Source organism: Nycticebus coucang, chromosome 4, assembly GCF_027406575.1.
Source record: "Nycticebus coucang isolate mNycCou1 chromosome 4, mNycCou1.pri, whole genome shotgun sequence".
NCBI classification, from domain to species: domain Eukaryota; kingdom Metazoa; phylum Chordata; class Mammalia; order Primates; family Lorisidae; genus Nycticebus; species Nycticebus coucang.
Genome location: NC_069783.1, coordinates 104,570,203 through 104,589,907, shown reverse-complemented (window position 1 = coordinate 104,589,907; position 19,705 = coordinate 104,570,203). Strand labels below are relative to the sequence as shown.

Sequence of the window (19,705 nt, the reverse complement as noted above, 5' to 3'; positions counted from 1 at the left end):
AATATGCACTTGAGGTTAGAGAAAGAAGTTAGGATGGAAGACAGGAAGGTAAATTCATTCCAGCCAGAACACATAGCCCTGTTGTGTACCATACAGTGGGATACACAAAGGAAGTAAAGCAAATAGATGTGCTCTGTATCCTGAGAGTTTCTAGAGGGTCACTGAAAAGGGATACTTTCAGAAAAGGCCTAGGCCACAATCTAGGAAATCTACATTTAAGCTAAGCATATATTTCAAAGCCATTAAGAGAAGACTAAGAACTACCAAGATTGGGCGGCGCCTGTGGCTCAGTCGGTAAGGCGCCGGCCCCACATACCGAGGGTGGCGGGTTCAGGCCCGGCCCCGGCCAAACTACAACCAAAAAATAGCCGGGCGTTGTGGCGGGCGCCTGTAGCCTCTACTCGGGAGGCTGAGGCAAGAGAATCGCTTAAGCCCAGGAGTTGGAGGTTGCTGTGAGCTGTGTGATGCCACGGCATTCTACCAAGGGCCATAAAGTGAGACTCTGTCTCTAAAAAAAAAAAAAGAAAAAAAAAAAAAAAGAAGAACTACCAAGACTGAGGAAAACTAGGTGAGGAAGGATGCAAAGCAAATAGCTTCAAGAACAATTGAGACCAACAGTATGCTCTTTAGTGGATGTCATTGATGAGAACCGTTTTACTGGTGTGAGGCAGAAGCCATATTACTTTTATTTATGATAATGTGCATAAAATTGAAAAGGAAACCTTTAAACTCTGGAAGATACAGATTAAACAATATGAAAGAACAAAGTACAAAAGAAATGTAAATGTATGTGAAACAGACAAAACTGGTATTCAAAAAATGGAAAGAGCTGGCTCTTGCCTGTAATCTGAGCTACTTGGGAGGCTTGAGTCTGTATTTCAAGACCAGCCTGGGTGACACAGCATGACCTCATCTCTAAAAAAAAATGTTTTTTAATTATCCAGGTAGCTGGCTTGGTGCTCGTAGCACAGTGGTTACAGCATCGGCCACATACACAGAGGCTGGCAGGTTCAAACCCAGCCCGGGCCAGCTAAACAACAATGACAACTGCAACAATGAAAAAATAGCAGGGCATTGTGGTGGGCACCTGTAGTCTCAGCTACTTGGGAGACTGAGAATCACTTAATCCAAAGGTTTGAGGTTGCTGTGAGCTGTGATGTCACAGTACTCTATGGAGGGCGACATACTGTGACTCGGTCTAAAAAAAAAAAAAAGATTATCCAGGTAAGGGGTGCAAGCCTATAGTCCCACCTACTTATGAGGCTGAGGCAGGAGGATTGCTTTAGCCCAGGAGTTTGAGGCTGCAGTAACCCTGGGCAAGAGAGTGAGACCTTGTCTCTAAAAATTAGTTATTATATATAAAGCTAAAATGGAAATTAAAACATCTAAATTTAGGCTCAGTGCCTGTAGCTCAATGGCTAGGGCGCTGGCCACATACACCGGGGCTGGCGGGTTTGAACCCTGGCTTGGCCTGCCAAGCAATAATGACAACTACAATAAAACAGTGGTAGGGTATTGTGGTGGGTGCCTATAGTCTCAGCTACTTGGGAGACTGAGGCAAGAGGATTGTTTCTTAAGCTCAAGAGTTTGAGGTTGCTATGAGCTGTGACACTATGGTACTCTACCAAGGGCGATATAGTGAGACTCTGTCTTAAAAAAAAGTATATATATAATAAATTAAAAGTGCAATGTTACACACTTCTGCTTCCAGCCAAGATGGAGTAAGAGGGAGTGGATTAACCTTCCTGATTGAACAACAGCAACAGTGAAACAGACAAAATACAGGAAACTAATTGCTTAAGACCTTGGATATCAAGCAACAAATGACAGTGATTTCTGAGAGATGAGAAACCGATGAGGTAAGCCTTCCCCTCTAATTGTCTGAGTTTATTGCTTTGACAGGGTTTCCAGGTTACCATAGAGGAAGAAGGAACTGAGGTGGGCCCAACAGGCTCCTTGAATAGGATACAGAGGTAAGACCATGGGGAGAACAAAGTAGAGTTCATAGAACAGAATACCAGAGAGAAGAGAGTCTTACAGAGAGAGAACCCTGAAGATCTGCAAAGGATCTCCCTCAGGTATTCAACAGATCAGGAAATAAACTGAGCCAGGGAGAGTCACGTAGAGGATTAAAAGGAACAATACCAGATGTTCACCGAGGGCCGAGAATAGTGCCTATCCCTACTGCCAGACTAGAAAACTCTTCTCATTCCTGGAGCCCTAGGTAGATCTTATCTACCCAATCAGAGCCTATCAAGAAGGGCCTTCAGTAATAAGGAATAATTATCCCTATACTAAACACTGATAAATCTGCCTCACATATTGTAAAAGATAGACCTGAAGGATCAAGCTGTTTCCAAGTAACTTAATGGTGTCTTTTTTTTGAGACAGAGTCTTACTCCGTTGCCCTCGGTAGAGTGCCGTGGCATCACAGCTCACAGCAATCTCCAGCTCCTGGGCCTAGGCGATTCTCCTGCCCCAGCCTCCCAAGCAGCCGGGACCACAGGTGCCTGCCACAACACCCAGCCACCCTTTTGCTGCAGTTTGGCCAGTGCCGGTCCTGAACCCACCACCCTCGGTATATGGGGCCAGCACCATACTCAACTGAGCCACAGGCACTGCCCACCTGATGGTGTCTTAAAACCAAGTTCAAAAAGATTTATACAAATACAAAAATATCCAGTATCAAATAATATAAAATAATATCTTGCATCCAAAATTGTCAAGCATGCAAAAAGATAGGAAAACATGGCTCACAATGAGGACAATAAGTAACGATTGAAACTGATCCCAGACTTACACAGATATTAGAATTAGTAGAGGACAGAACAGTAAAAGATTTACAATTGTATTTCATATTGTCAATAAGGTACGTGCAGAAATAGAATTTATAAAAAAGAACCAAATTGAGATTCTGGAGAGAGAAATTACATTGTCTGAAATGAAAATACACCAGATAACAACAGGTTAAACTTGTAGAAGAAAAGATGAGTGAAGTTGAAGGCATGACAATAGAACCATCCAAGATGAAATGTAGAGGGGAAAAAAGAAAAGAAAAGAAAGAGTTTTAGTGAGCTGTGGACAACTTCCAGCAACCTATTATATGAATAACTGGACTTTCTGAAGAGAGGACAGGAGAGATGGGAAAAAATATATGAAGAAATAATGACTAAATACTAAAAAACTTAGGCTCGGCGCCTGTAGCTCAGTGGCTAGGGTGCCAGCCACATACACCAGAGCCAGAGGGTTCGAATCCAGGCCAGGCCTGCCAAACAACAATGATAACTACAACCAAAAAATAGCCGGGCATTGTGGTGTGCGCCTATAGTCCCAGCTACTTGGGAGGCTGAGGCAAGAGAATCACTTAAACCCAAGAGTTTGAGGTTGCTGTGAGCTGTGATGCCACAGTACTCTACCCGGGAAGACATAGTGAGACTCTGTCTCAAAAAAAAACAAGTTCTTCCACATGATTTTGCCGAAATAGAGTTCAGTACCTCAGGGACCCTTTCCACGTCCTGAAAAAGAATTTTGTAATTTTTTAATGAGAAAAATAATATTCAAGATTGTTTCCTTTAGTATGTCATTATACTGTACTGGTATTTAAATAAACATCTCAATTTTCCACTAAAAAAAGAAAAACTTAACTATACATTCTCAGATCCAAGAAACTTAAGGAATCTTGAACATAAGAAACATGAAGAAAAGAAGGCCAAGGAAAATAATAACCAAATTGCTCCAAATAAGAGAAAATCTTAAAAGCAAAAAGAGGGAAAATGCATGCTATAGACAGAGGAACAAAGGCTGACATCAGATTTCTTACTAGAAATACTATAAGAAGAGTATAGTGCTCTAAAAAAGCACTAGAAGGAAAAATAACTGTCTACCTTGAATTACATACTCAGCAAAGATATCATTTTTTTGTTTTTTTGTTTTTTTTTTTTCAAGTCATCTTTTATTTGGAGGTTAATTCTCAGTAGGATAGGAAAACATTCTGTAATTATCGAGTTCCTCACAAAAGGTGCTGGGCCAAGGAGGTAAAGGTCAGAAGTGCAGAGGGCACTCCTTCATGGGCCCCTCTTCAGTGGTACTTGCGTAGCCTCTCATGTTTGAGTTCCTTGTAAGAAAGACAGTAGCTGAAAAGCACATAAGCTGCCAGCATCATAGAAACTCCACCAATGCTCCCCTTCTTCACACTGATGTACTTGAAGTACTGGTAGTAACTCTTTGAAAGGCTCCAACAGTGCTGTTAAGCGTGAAATCCTGTGTCCAAATCCAACTTGGCAGATCCCCTAGTTTGACATCCATGAGTTTCTTCTTCACTGACAATGCTGATGCCATCTTGGAGCTCCGATGTCTAGCAAAGATATCTTTCAACGACAAATGCAAGACAACCTAGAGAATGGGAGAAAATATTTGCAAGTCATATTTGATAAGAGTTTAATATTAAGAATATATAAAGACTTCATATAACTCAATAACAATAGTACAAATAACCCATTTTTTAAAAATGGGTAAAGGAACTGAATAGACATTTCTGCAAAGAAGATACACAAATGGCCAATGATCACATGAAAATACCCCTAGCATCATTAGTCATTAGGGAAATGTAAATCAAAACCACAATGGAGATCACCTCACTTACCCTGGAATGACTGTAATTTTTTTTTTTTTGGCCGGGGCTGGGTTTGAACCCGCCACCTCCGGCATATGGGACCAGCGTCCTACTTCTTGAGCCATAGGTGCTGCCTGACTATAATTTTTTTTAAATGGAACAAGTGTTTGACAAGCATGTGGAATAATTGGAACCTACCTATATTGCTAGTGTAAAGTAAAAATGATTCAGCCACTATGGAAAACACTTAGGTGGTTCTTCAAAATGCTAAATGTTCAAAACACTAAATGTACAACCATATGATCCAGCATTTTCACTCCTAGGTGTATACCCAAAGGAATTGAATTCAGGAACTTAAACTGATACATCAGTATTGCAGCATTATTCACAGTAGCCAAAAGATGGAAACAGTTCTAGTGTCCATCAACAGATATACATAACAATAATAACAACAACAACACTATTTTAAGAAACCCGAAGGCACAATTGAGACATTGTTAGACATAAAAAAAGCTGAAAGAATTTATCATGCCCCCCCACCCCCATTGTAAGAAATGTTAAAGAATATCCTTCAGGGAGAAAGGAAATGAAACTAAATGGAAATTGGACCTACAGAAATGAATGAGCTGTGCTGGCAATGGTAACAACCAGGGTAAATAATGGAATATTTTCCTTAATATTTAAATTAACCTTTAAAAATTGTGTTAGTTTTCTATTGCTGTATTAACATGACTTGAACGCTTCACACAGCACTCCCTATATGGCTGTTTGTGTAGGTCAGAACTCACACACAGGCTGGTTTCTCTACTCAGTATCCAAAGGCTGAAAATCAAGGTGTCAGCTGGACTGAGATCTTACCTAGTGGCTCTAGAGAACAATGTTCTTTGAAGCTCACTTTTGTTGGCAGGGTTCAGTTCTTCATGGCTACACATTTCCTCACTGGCTATCATTAGATACTGCTTTTTGCTGTTGGGGATTGTCCACATTCCAGTTATGTCACAACTTCCATCTGCAAGCCAGTAATAGTGCATCACATTTTTCTTGTGCTTCAAATCTCTGACTTTTCTTCTGCAACCAAATGGAGAAAACACTTATTTTCTTATCTGTAAATGAAAATATTGGATCAGGTCAGGTTTTATATTTTTGTTTTCCTCAAAAGGGATTTGTAGTGGTAGGTAGAAATACTCAACTCCAAATGAAATGTAGCATGGAGTCCCACATATTAATGACTAAAATCGCAATTTATGTAGTTCTTTCCTTTCTTATCTTGAGGAGTTTCTTATAGAACATCTCTGACATTCCTCTCGTGAAGTAGGTATTTATATTCAGCTGGTATGAGGGTGTTTAGGCTGACAATTTAAGGAGCCTCACAGTCACAGCAAACTTTCATTATGTTTTATTTAGTATTATTTTTTTAGACAGAATCTCACTATGTTGCCCTCGGTAGAGTGCTGTGGCATCACAGCTCACAGCAACCTCAAACTCTTGGGCTTAAGGGATTCTCTTGCCTCAGCCTCCCGAGTAGCTGGGACTATAGGCGCCCACCACAATTCCCGGCTATTTTTTGTTGTTGTAGTTGTTTGGTGGGCCAGGGTTAGGTTTGAATCCACTAGCCCTGAAGTATGTGGCTGGCACCCTAGCCACTGAGCTACAGGTGCCGAGCCTTTCATTATGTTTCTTTCTTTTCCTCAGTTTTGCCTTCTTAGTACTCTCCTGTTTGTCAAGAAGTTACCATCAAGAACAAGGAGAGCATGGAAGCCAAGTTACTAACTGCCTGGTCCCAGGTAAGCGGGGCTGCTTTTTTTGTTTTCCAGCTGGGAATTCTCTTTTGCTTAAGGTCTAAAGTCCTTGCCCTGGAACTTCAAAAATGATATCTTAGACACTGTTCTACAGGAGATGAGCACTATATTTTGTTTGGTCTATTTGTAGTTATGTTTTTTTTTTCCTTTAATACAAAAAAAAAACCAACCCACAACACAAGTTTAACTGTAATGTGGATGGGAGTCAAGGAGGTGACATCAAATTTCTTTCCCAAAACATGATGAGAAAACGTGGGAATGTTGATGCCTTTCTAGGGATTCTGTTGTGTGTCTCAGTGTCCTGAGTGTGGTGCTGGCTGTGTTAATTCCTCCTCTGCAAGTCCCTGTTGGCAGGAGCTCAGGAACAAGTTATGTGGTTATCAAAGGTAACTGCAACCAAGGCACAAAGGGCTCTGAAGAGAATGGAACTTCTGGGAACAGTGTGGCCTGGGAGCATCAAGGATGAGAGACTGGCTTCTTCATCTGGAGGGTCCTTCCTGCAGGTCTGCATAGCACTTTGAGAGTGGAGCTGAGGTTCCCTGGCCTGTCTGGAGGCTACATCGGAATACTCTGGGCTAGTGTTGTGTGCATTTAACCCAAAGCAGTTAAATAGCTTAAAGGTTCAGAAGAAAATGCTGAAGTGACATTTTATGCTAAGACATTAAGAATGACTTGCTATTTCTGAATAAATATGGGAGAACTGGATTTGTAAAGGCCCTAATTTTTTGAGAGAGCATGTCCTGTTTGAAGAATTTGCAGCCCAGAACACAGAACTGAAGGGAGTGTGTGAGCAGCACAGGTGCTGTGTTGGCTTGGGGCTAATGGTCTCCCCATGGAAGAGTGCATAGTGTTAGCAGGCCTGAGCAGAAGTGAAACAAATGCAATGAAGTCATTGACAAGACTGTTAGAGCTGTTGACTTTGCAAAGGAGGCTGAGCCAGAGTCCTCTGTGAGTTAAGATCATAAGCCAGTTGTGTGCAGAGTTAGGGAAGATAGTTTTTCAGGAATGAGAATATGACTTGATTTTAATATGCTGCTGAGATGTTAGGCCATATTGACTGAAAAGCAAGTTAATGAGAAGAGGAATCACTGTGGGCTTTGGTTTTTCCCTCTCTTTTATTATGGAAATTTTCAATTTGGGTACAGATGGGGTGGTTCACATCTATAATCCTAGTACTTTGGGAGTCTGAGGTGGGAGAATCACTTGAGACCAGGAAGTAGAGGCTAGCCTGGGCAACATAGTGAGACCCCTTTTGTATAAAAACTTAAAAAATTAACCAGTCATGTTGACATGTACCTGTAGTCCCTATTACTCAGGAGGCTCAGGGTAGGAGGATTGCTTGAGCCCTGGAGTTCAAGTGAACTATGATTGCACCACTGCTATTCCAGCCTGGGCGAAAGAGAGACCCTGTCTCTAAAGAAATTTCCTTCCTTCCTTCCTTCATGCATTCATTCAGACAGAATCTCCCAGAATCTCACTCTGTGCCCTGTGTAGAGTGCTATGGCGTCACAGCTCACAGCAACCTCCAGCTCTTGGGCTTAGGTTGATTCTCTTGCCTCAGCCTCCCCGAGTAGCTAGGACTTGATTCTTTTGCCTCAGCCTCCCAAGTAGCTGGGACCACAGGTGCCCACCACAACGCCCGGCTGTTTTTTGTTGCAGTTTGGCCGGGGCCAGGTTTTAACCCACCACCCCCTGTGTATGGGACCGGTGCCCTACCCACTGAGCCACAGGTGCTGGCTATTTTTTGTTGGAGTTGTCATTGTTGTTTTAGCTGGCCTGGACTGGGTTCAAACGTGCCAGCCTGGGTGTATGTGGTTGGCGCCCTACCCAGTGAGCTATGGGCACCGCCCCCCCCCTTCCTTTTTTTTTTTTTTTTTTGACACAGAGTCTCACTATGTCGCCCTTGGTAGACTGCTGTGGCATCACAGCTCACTGCAACCTCCAACTCATGGGCTTAAGTGATTCTCTTGCCTCAGCCTCCCGAGTAGCTGGGACTACAGGTGCCCGCCACAACACCTGGCTATTTTTTTTGTTGCAGTTGTCATTTTTTTTTTTTTTTTTTAGCTAGCCTGGGCTGAGTTTGAACCCGCCAGCTTCGGTGTATATGGCTGGTACTGTAACCACTGTGTTACAGACGCTGAGCCGATTTTTAATGTATTTTTGATACAATTGCATGTAAGTGTTTTTTTATTACATGTTTTCTATGTAGCTTTCCCCTTTCTCACTTTACTGCCCTCATTTGGACTATTTAAATATTTATTAATTATTAACAATAATGAATAATAATTTCATTTTAATTTGTATCTTGGCTTTTTAGTTATACGTTTTTCTGTTTTTTCAATGGTTGCTATATGGATTTGAATGTAATGCCTAATCTTTTATAGTGTACTTATGAGTTAATTTTTATCACTTCAGGTAAAATCTAGAAGCCTTACAACAAATGGGTCCCTTTAATTTTTTCATTTTGTATTGAAGTTGTATATATACATACATAGTAGAACTTCCATAGTTGACCACCTCTCTTCATTGACCACATCCTTAAGTTGACCTAGGTTTCATAGAGCAGACATGCAGCACACATACATATCAGTAGAGTAGGCCTAGTTCCACTATATTGTCCAGGCTAGTCTTAAACTCCTGGTCTCAAATGATCCTCCTGCCTTGGCCTCCCAGTTTTGGGGATAGGTGTGAGCCACCGTGTCCCACCTGTTCTATATATTTTTGAAGAGTTTAGGAGAAGAAAACTAATCTATTATATTTATCCAGATATCTATTGTTTTTGTTAATTCATCCTTAATTCCTGAGATTTCAGGTTTCTCTCTGGTATTATTTCCCTTCTGCCCAAAGAACGTCCTTTAGTACTTCTTTTTGAGTAGATCTCTGGCAACAAATTCTGTTGGTTTTATTTTATTTGAGAATGTCTTTATTTTGCATCATTTCTGAAAGATCTTCACTGGATACAGAAATTCTAGCTTGACAGTTCTTCTAGCATTTAAATACAAACAAACATTATTCCAATGTCAATCTTTTTTTTTTTTTTTTTTTAGCAGATGAAGTTTCATTATCACTATATTTCCCAGGCTAGTCTCAAACTTCTGGGCTTAAACAATCATCTCACTTCAGTTTTTCTACTCAGTAGGACTTCAGGCACATGCCACCGTGCCTAGCTTTCCATGATCTTCTGACCTTCATGGTCTTTGAGTCACTCAAATAGGTTTTAAAATAATATAATTAACACTTCTTTTTGATGTGGCTAAAAGGGCCTTTAATCTGTGTCTCTTTTTCTTTGTCAAACTGTTTTGCTACTACTGAAATATTCCCTGGTTTCTTCTTTTTCTTGATACTCGCAGTGTTTAGGAAAAATGTTTTGGGGTAATTATTTTAAGTTGCAAAACATGGTCAGGATGGTCTCTTATGCATGAAGATATATTTGAACTCAGTACTTCTTCCTACTTTTTCTGCCTTGAATTAAGTTCTTTATTTCATATATTATAAACCTGGGTTAACTTTTGGTGTCTGATTCTCCCTGCTATAGCTGTTTCAAACAAACTTGATTTAAATAAAAGTGCTTCTGACACTTTCTTATCTTAAAGCACAATATGGAATTGTTTTCAGACAGTGGGTAACTAAAAGCCATTCATTTTAAGACTTGACTGGAATCTCTCAAAATAAATACTGCTCACTCCTAGAATAAATTTTGGTGTGTCCTCTTTTCCTACTCCAGTGTTATAAGCTGAATTTTTCTTCCTGTTAGGAATCATGAAAGGGAGAGTGGAGATATACATTTGGCTGATGCAAATGTATTTAATGTTGCAGACACTGGTGACTTTTGAGGATGTACTTGTGGACTTCACCAGAGAGGAATGGAAGCTGCTAGATGCCACTCAGCAGATCATGTACAAAGATGTAATGTTGGAAAACTATAAGAACCTCCTTTCTTTGGGTAAGACTAACTCTGTTTTTGAAGATATACTAATTATGATGGTTTTAGTTCATTCATTTTGATCGCCTCATTGATCAACAGGTACAGAGACCTTGAAGCATATATCAAAGCATGGGCTTGGGGTTCAGGCATCTGTTTTCTTTGGGATATAGAACAGGGTTGTTATACTCCTGCTTTTGTGGAAAACTTGGAATTTTTATTTTTTTCTTTCTTTCTTTTTTTTTTTTTATTGTTGAGGATTCATTGAGGGTACAATAAGCCAGGTTACACTGATTGCAATTGTTAGGTAAAGTCCCTCTTGCAATCATGTCTTGCCCCCGTAAAGTGTGACACACACCAAGGCCCAACCCCCTTCCCTCCGTCCCTCTTTCTGCTTGCCCCCCCGTAACCTTAATTGTCATTAATTGTCCTCATATCAAAATTGAGTACATAGGATTCATGCTTCTCCATTCTTGTGATGCTTTACTAAGAATAATGTCTTCCACTTCCATCCAGGTTAATACGAAGGATGTAAAGTCTCCATTTTTTTTAATGGCTGAATAGTATTCCATGGTATACATATACCACAGCTTGTTAATCCATTCATGGGTTGGTGGGCATTTAGGCTGTTTTCACATTTTGGCGATTGTAAATTGAGCTGCAATAAACAGTCTAGTACAAGTGTCCTTATGATAAAAGGATTTTTTTCCTTCTGGGTAGATGCCCAGTAATGGGATTGCAGGATCGAATGGGAGGTCTAGGTTGAGTGCTTTGAGGTTTCTCCATACTTCCTTCCAGAAAGGTTGTACTAGTTTGCAGTCCCACCAGCAGTGTAAAAGTGTTCCCTTCTCTCCACATCCACGCCAGCATCTGCAGTTTTGAGATTTTGTGATGTGGGCCATTCTCACTGGGGTTAGATGATATCTCAGGGTTGTTTTGATTTGCATTTCTCTAATATATAGAGATGATGAACATTTTTTCATGTGTTTGTTAGCCATTTGTCTGTCATATTTAGAGAAAGTTCTATTGATGTCTCTTGCCCATTGATATATGGGATTGTTGGCTTTTTTCATTTGGATTAATTTGAGTTCTCTATAGATCCTAGTTATCAAGCTTTTGTCTGATTGAAAAATATGCAAATATCCTTTCCCATTGTGTTGGGAAAGGTTGTCTCTTTGCTTTGGTTATTGTCTCCTTAGCTGTACAGAAGCTTTTCAGTTTAATGAAGTCCCATTTGTTTATTTTTGTTGTTGCAATTGCCATGGCAGTCTTCTTCATGAAGTCTTTTCCCCAGGCCAATATCTTCCAGTGTTTTTCCTATGCTTTCTTTGAGGGTTTTTATTGTTTCATGCCTTAAATTTAAGTCCTTTATCCATCTTGAATCAATTTTTGTGAGTGGGGAAAGGTGTGGGTCCAGTTTCAGTCTTTTACGTGTAGACATCCAGTTCTCCCAACACCATTTATTGAATAGGGAGTCTTTCCCCCAAGGTATGTTCTTGTTTGGTTTATCGAAGATTAGGTGGTTGTAAGATGTTAGTTTCATTTCTTGGTTTTCAATTCGATTCCAAGTGTCTATGTCTCTGTTTTTGTGCCAGTACCATGCTGCCTTGAGCACTATGGCTTTGTAGTACAGACTAAAATCTGGTATGCTGATGCCCCCAGCTTTATTTTTATTACTAAGAACTGCCTTAGCTATACGGGGTTTGGAAAACTTGGAATTTTTAAAAAATGCATATTTCTTTTACTGCCTCTGCGTCCTCACACTGTCAACTCTTCTACTTCTTACAAGGGTCTTAGGGGTTAGGTCAACTCTGAGATGCTGCTTTGTGTCTACCTTGGAGCTTCACTCATGCTTACCCACTTCCTTGTCTTTCACTGTGAACAGGACATCAGCTTCCTAAGCCAGATGTGATCCTCCAATTGGAGAAAGGGGAAGAGCCTTTGCTGGTGGAGAGAGGGATTCACCAAGAGACCCATCCAGGTGAGGACCAGACAAAGATCATGACAAGTAGTAACCCAGATGAGCTTTGTGGGGCTAGTGCCTCTGGAGATGGTGTCATTGATCCTCCTTACAGACCTTTGTTTCTGAGAAGGTGATTGAGTATATCTACCTCTAGTTTAACCACTGCCAGTCTCCTTTATACATTCTTGTCATGCTTTCGTTGCATTCAGACACAAAGATATCTTACTACTTCATTTCATCTTTCTGTAGACATGTGTGACTCCAGCCCTTGCTCATGTTGCTTTCCTGACTATTACCACTAACTCCACTATTCCCATGTTCTCACTTTCCACAGAGTTGTGTCTTGCCTCTTTGCTTCTCTTTTTCTTTTCATGTGGCCTTTTTCCATAATTCGGTTCTCTCCATAAACTCTTTGCAGTGGATTTTGACCACATCCTTCTGACCTAATGGTGTTGCCTTAACATTCTTCTTCCTTTCTAGAATTGCTGCTCTCAAAAATACCTGTTTTTCCAACTGTACTCTAATTTAAATGTTCTTTGATTTTATTCCTATTTCATTTTATTAGTACCTCTAAAATGAAAATCATCATGCAGCTTCAAAGCATAATTCCTTTTCCCACCTTCCCTGTGTATATCTGTACCTTCTAGGTTAAAAATTAGCAAGTTGTTTTTCACCTCCCCCCTCATTTATTCTCTGACCTCTTCCTTGACCTTTATTTCTAAGTTCAGTTCTCTGACTGCCTTCTCCTCAGCCATCTTAGATATTACAACTTCTCATTGTGCAGAACAACTGAAGAGCACCATGTGTTCTCACAAGGGACATGTAGCTTCTCAAGCTCAGTGCAATCCAGTCGCATCAGAATGACCCACATCTTTTCTATTTCTTTCTCTGATACCTAACTTATATATATTATATCAACATTTCGGTGCATCTCAGGCTTTAAGTGTGATATAAATAAAATCCCTCTGAGCCTTATTTATCTTGTATGTTTAGCTTCATGTTCTTTCTCTGTATAGCCTTTTAAGACTTCTCATGAAGTACAGGTCTCTTCTTTTTCTGAGCTTCAACTTAGTTTAAATCCCTACTTTGAAATATTATTATAAACTTTTTTTTTTTTTTTTAGACAGAGTCTCAGTATGTTGCCTTGGGTAGAGTATCATGGCATCACAGCTCACAGCAACCTCAAACTCTTGGGCTTAAGTGATTCTCTTGCCTCAGCCTCCCAAGTAGCTGGGACTACAGGTGCCTGCCACAATACCTGGCTATTTCTTTCTTTCTTTCTTTTTTTTTTGCAATTTTTGACTGGGCTGGATTTGAACCCGCCACCTCTGGTATATGGGGCTGGCGGCCTACTCCTTTGAGCCACAGGCGCTGCCCCAGCTATTTCTTGTTACAGTTGTCATTGTTGTTTAGTTGGCCTGGGCTAGTGCTTGAACCTGCTAGCCTTGGTGCATGTGGCTGGCACTGTAACCTCTGTCCTACAGGTGCCGAGCCTATTATAAACTTTTTTTACATTTGACTTGTGGTTGATTGTTTAAAAATCCTGTCTCAAATCAGTTCTTTCAGTACATTGTTAAGAACTTTATCAGCTGGGTACCATGGCCTTTGCCTATAGCCTACTACTCAGGAGGCTGAGGATGGAGATCATTTGATCCCAGTCATTCAAGGCTGCAGTGAGCTATATGATGATGCCACTGCACTCCAGGCTGGTTAACAGAGTGAGATACTGTCTAAAAATAAATTTTTTTTTGAGACAGAGTCTCACTATGTTGCCCTGGGTAGAGTGCCATGGCGTCACAGCTCACATCAACCTCAAACTCTTGAGCTTAAGTGATTCTCTTGCCTCAGCCTCCCAAGTAGCTGAGACTACAGGTGCCTGCCACAATGCCCAGTTATTTTCTTGTTGCATTTGTGATTGTTGGTTAGCTGGCCTGGGGCCGGGCTCAAACCTGCCAGCCTCAGTGCATGTGGCTGGTGCCATAACCACTGTGCTATGGGTGCCAAGCCTAAAAAATTTTTTTTAAATATAAGAAGCTTGATCAGTTAATTGCTTTAGAAATATGGGAGGAAAGATTCTTTTATTTTATTTTCATTCTTTTTTTTATTTCTTCTATTTATGTGTTCATCCATTCAGTAGGATTTCCTGTATGTATGTTGACAACTATTCCAAAATAATAGACTCGTTGACTAGATCCCAGCAGTTAAGGGTTTTATTGAAAATTTACTGTCAAAAGGAATATGACCTAGCATTTTGGGAGGTTGAAGCAGAGAGATCACTTGAGGCCAGGAGTTTGAGACTAGCCTGAGCACTCTGGGAGGCCAAAATGGGGGAATTGCCTGAGCTTAGGAGTTGGAGACTAGCCTGAGCAAGAGTGAGACCCTGTCTCTACTAAAAATAGCTAGGTGTTGTGGGGAGTGCTAGTAGTCCCAAATACTTGGGAGGCTGAGGCAAAGGGATTACTTAAGCCCCAGAGTTTGAGGTTGCTGTGAGCTATGATGCCACAGCACTCTACCCAGGGCAACAGTGAGACTCTGTCTCAAAAAAAAAAAGTACCCCATTTTTGTGCTCAAACACCCCGCTCCATGTTGTTCTCCATTAGTGCTCACCCTCTCCCTGCACACATTTTCATCTTGGAATCTTTGACTTGTCATTTGTAGTTTGAAAACCTCCATAGGATATTTTGACACTCTGGGTGAGTGGGAGTGGTGAAAGATGGTATGTTTTCTATTAAAAGTCATCAAATTTGGGAAAGAACTATGGACCTAACAAAGTTGTGAATGAAAATCAGGACCAGTAGTGGTGAGATTTTATAGAGAAGTCATGGACTTTGCTTGGCATAGGGATTATTTGCCAGGTGTATTCATTAGAGAGAACTAACATAGCAAATTACCAAAAATTGGGTGGCTCAAAATAACAGAAGTGTATTGTGTCATAGTTTTGGAGGCTTAATGTCCAAAATGAAGGTGTTAATGGGGCCAACCAAGCATTTAGGAGAGGATCTTTCCTTGCCTCTTTTAGCTTCTGATAACCCCAGATGTTCATTGGCTTACGGAAACATCACTCCAGTCTTGATCTCCATCTTCACATGTCTTCTACTGTCTGTCTGTTCTACTTTTTTTTTTTTTTGTTAGAGAAAGAGTCTCACTTTATTGTCCTTGGTAGAGTTCTGTGGCATCACAATTCACAGCAACCTCCAGCTGTTGGGCTTAGCCAATTCTCTTGCCTCAGCCTCCCAAGTAGCTGGGACTACAGGCACTTGCCACAGCACCCGGCTATTTTTTGGCTGGGTCCGGGTTCAAACCCATCACCCTTGGTATATGGGGCTGACGTCCTATTCATTGAGCCACAGGCGTCGCCCTGTTCTACTTTTTTAAACAAAGTTGTCATTCATATTGATTTAGGGGCCCACTTACTCTGGTACTACCCTGTCTTGATTAATTACATCTGCAGTGACCCTGTTTTCAGTTAGGTCACATTCTGAAATACTAGGGTTTTGGATTTCAACATATCTTTTTGGGGGATACACTTCAACCTGTAACCCAGGGTAGTAATGTAATATCACCCCCTTTATGTAAGAAGAAGTGGTATTATGTAAATAGTGTATTTATGTTCAGGGGCAAACATTTATCTCAAATCTGAAAGACATTCAAAACTACATGTAGCTCTTAAGCTAGGAAAATAATTTGCAGTTATATACAGGTAGGAGATAGGGAGAAAGTTCAAGATAGTATCAGTAAGGTTCCAGGTTTTAACTTGATACCTGTGGTGTTGGTCCTTTTAGTTGTTAAGTCTTGATGTCTCAGAATAAAGGAATCAAAATAGAAGATGGGAATAATTATTATTATAAGTAGTATTGCTTTGATCGTACATGTGCCTGAGAGTACAATGTACTTATACTTCATATAATACTTATGATAATCTTATGCAACAAATACTATCATCTTTGGATTTCAGATAAGTAAAACAAGTTTTAAAAAATTTAACAACTTTTCTAAATTTTCCATTTAGTGGTGGCATAAAGCTTAGACTAGAATCTGTATCTGAGTAACTTCGGTGCAGCTGTTCTTCCACCTTATTATGTAGGTTTCTGAGAGTTCTGCTGTCTCAGTCATTTGGGCATTGTTCTTTAGTGCTGAGGTGATGTAAATGAAAGGCATTGTCTAGGCTCAGTGCCTGTGGCTCAAGCGGCTAAAGTGCCAGCCACATACACCTGAGCTGGCGAGTTCGAATCCAGCCCTGGCCTGCCAAACAACAATGATGGCTGCAACCAAAAAATAACCAGGTGTTGTGGCAGGTGCCTGTAGTTCCAGCTACTTGGGAGGCGGAGGGAGGAGAATTGCTTGAGCCCAGGAGTTGGAGGTTTCTGTGAGCTGTGATGCCATGGCACTCTACCCAGGGCGACAGCCTGAGGCTCCGTCTCAAAAAAAAAAAAAAAAAAAGGCATTATCTAACATATGGATGGATATTCATGATTTCAGAATATTAGATTGGGAGTCCTGTGAAGAATGTGTGGCAAGGGGAGGCCTGGCAATTAACAGACAGGTTCGGAACTTACATTGTTAATATTTGGAGTAGAAAGTAGATGTGTACTCTGACCCGGCCCGTGGGTCAGTCGACAGGGATACCTGGAGGAGGGGGTGAGAATGAAAAAGGGGCAAGGGGCGTGAAGAATGGAGACAAGACAGGAGTCTGATCAAGTCTCGTTTATTGCAAAGTTCTTCCAGGGTATATAAGGGTAGGTGAAGGAGGAGGTTTACATCACCAGGTATCCAAGCAACCTGGCCTTGGTGGAGATAAGTTCCAAACGGCAAGCTTCCAAGTTTCGCTCACGTGATTTACAAGAAGAGGCCTGGCGTTTGCAGGGAAATAGAAACTTAGGCCTAGCATTTGCAGGGAAATAGAAACTTAAGTCTGTTAGTACCGGAAATAGCACTTGGCCTACAAGATAAATGCTGTGGTTTCAGCCTTCCACAGTACTCTTTTCTGTAGGACTTTTTTTTTTACTGCCTAACATTGGATACTCTGATCCTGCATCATGTTCAGTCCTGTGCTCCTGCTTAGTCTTCTTGCTTTTTTGGAGTACTGAAGAGCCCAGTACCTTTACAGTTTACTGCTCTAGACTTATCTTTTCTCATTCTTTATCAGGGTTATTAAACCATATCTGAAAGTAATTCCATACATGTCTCACATCCTTTGTCTCTTCATTTATCCCACCATTTTTACTTTAATACTTTCTTTAATTCTGCAAAGTTTTATTTCTTTCAGATTTGGAGACTACAATTGAAATTAAATCATCAGTTTCTGGTAAGAGCATTTCTAAAGATAAGCAATCCTATGACGTTAAAAAGGAAGTAATAGCAAAGAATGATCTCTGGTATTTATCATTACAAGAAGTCTGGAAATGTAAAGACCAGTTTGACAAGTATCAGGAAAACCAAGAGAGACATTTGAGGCAAGTGACAATCACCCAAAAGAAATTACTTCCTCAGGAGAGAGTCTTTGGAAGTGGCAAATATGGGGGGAATTGTCTTCTTCCTGCTCAGCTAGTATTGAGAGAGTATTTCCACAAACGTGGCTCACATACTAAAAGTTTAAAACATAATTTAATTCTGAGTGATCATCAAGAAAGCTGTGCAAACAACAGTGATGAATGTGGTCAAACCTTCTGTCAGAACATTCACCTTATTCAATATTCAAGAACTCACATGGGAAATAAATCCTTTAGCTGCCCTGATAATGGCAACTCTCTTACTCATGGTACGTCCCTTGGTATATCAAAGGGCATACACAGAGAGAAACCCTATGAATGTAAGGAATGTGGAAAATTTTTCAGCTGGCGTTCTAATCTTACTAGGCACCAGCTTATTCATACTGGAGAGAAACCCTATGAATGTAAAGAATGTGGAAAATCTTTCAGCCGGAGTTCTCACCTCATTGGACATCAGAAGACTCATACTGGTGAGGAGCCCTATGAATGTAAAGAATGTGGAAAATCCTTCAGCTGGTTTTCTCATCTTGTTACCCATCAGAGAACTCATACAGGAGACAAACTGTACACATGCAATCAGTGTGGGAAATCTTTTGTTCATAGTTCCAGGCTTATAAGACACCAGCGAACTCATACTGGAGAGAAGCCTTATGAGTGTCCTGAATGTGGGAAATCTTTCAGGCAGAGCACACATCTCATTCTGCATCAGAGAACTCATGTTAGAGTGAGGCCCTATGAATGTAATGAATGTGGGAAGTCTTATAGCCAAAAATCTCACCTTGTTGTGCATCATAGAATTCACACTGGACTGAAACCTTTTGAGTGTAAAGATTGTGGAAAATGCTTTAGTCGGAGCTCTCACCTTTACTCACATCAAAGAACCCACACTGGAGAGAAACCATATGAGTGTCATGATTGTGGAAAATCCTTCAGCCAGAGTTCTGCCCTTATTGTGCATCAGAGAATACATACTGGAGAGAAACCATATGAATGTTGCCAGTGTGGGAAAGCCTTCATCCGTAAGAATGACCTCATTAAGCATCAGAGAATTCATATTGGAGAAGAGGCCTATAAATGTAATCAATGTGACATTATTTTCAGCCAGAGCTCTCCGTTGATAATCCATCAGATAGCTCACACTGGAGAGCAGTTCGTAACATGTAATCAGTGTGGGACAGCACTTGTTAATAGCTCTAACCTTATTACATACCAGACAAGTCATATTAGAGAAAACACTTACTAGTGTAATGAGTATGGAAAATTCATCACAAAGAGCAATAAGTTTACTTTGGATTAGAGAACTCCTGGAGATAAGCTGTACAGTCTGAATCTATGTGGAACTGCTTTCAGTCTTGTTATTATCACATTGCATACTGGAGAATTCATCATGAAGGGGTTAAAAAAACTCACAAATTTTATTTCAATAATGGATACATCAGATTGTCTTTCCATAAATTCGTACAAAAGTAATTGGCCTATCATCATTCTTGACCAAGTCTTAAATGCTAGAATCTAAAAAGGAAACATTTAATAGGTGAGTTATTGAGAGATAATTCAGTTTCATTACTTTCTTCAAAAAGGTAAATGAGTATGCTACTATAGGGAAAGTGGTAGAAAATGATAATCTAGTAAATTAGTACGTCATAGTTTACCTGGTTGTACCTCTCCTCTGGGACACTTAGTAGTGTTTAGTATGTTTTATGTGTCTGGTATGAACCACATTGGGGTTAACAGCAAGGAAAATGCTTATAATGTAATGAAATTAAAGAACAATACATTTACATGTAATACCCATTTTTAAATATGTTTGCACGTGGGCAAGAATTGAAAGTATAGATAAATAAACAATTTGTTAGTGGGATTATGAGTGAGTTTCATAGTCTATTCAGTGTTGCTCTAATAATTATTTTAGGACATTTC

General features: G+C 40.3%; 1 protein-coding gene and 1 pseudogene across 5 annotated transcripts in view; one reads left to right on the top strand and one right to left on the bottom strand.

Moving 5' to 3' along the window:
• ZNF10 (zinc finger protein 10) overlaps positions 1-19,059 on the top strand; it is a 92,821-nt gene extending 73,762 nt beyond the window's left edge. For 3 of the 5 annotated variants that reach the window (XM_053587581.1, XM_053587578.1, XM_053587582.1), the window contains 6 exons: positions 1,712-1,859; positions 2,392-2,578; positions 6,305-6,396; positions 10,228-10,354; positions 12,219-12,314; positions 17,563-19,059. In XM_053587581.1, coding sequence (XP_053443556.1) covers positions 6,364-6,396; positions 10,228-10,354; positions 12,219-12,314; positions 17,563-19,028 — 1,722 coding nt within the window. In that variant the 5' untranslated portion in view covers positions 1,712-1,859; positions 2,392-2,578; positions 6,305-6,363 and the 3' untranslated portion in view covers positions 19,029-19,059. The remainder of the gene's footprint in view (positions 1-1,711; positions 1,860-2,391; positions 2,579-6,304; positions 6,397-10,227; positions 10,355-12,218; positions 12,315-17,562) is intronic. The other 2 variants (XM_053587580.1, XM_053587579.1) reach the window with 2 other exon arrangements.
• LOC128583394 (ATP synthase subunit f, mitochondrial-like) lies at positions 4,069-4,338 on the bottom strand (annotated as a pseudogene).
• Positions 19,060-19,705: the final 646 nt, after the last annotated feature.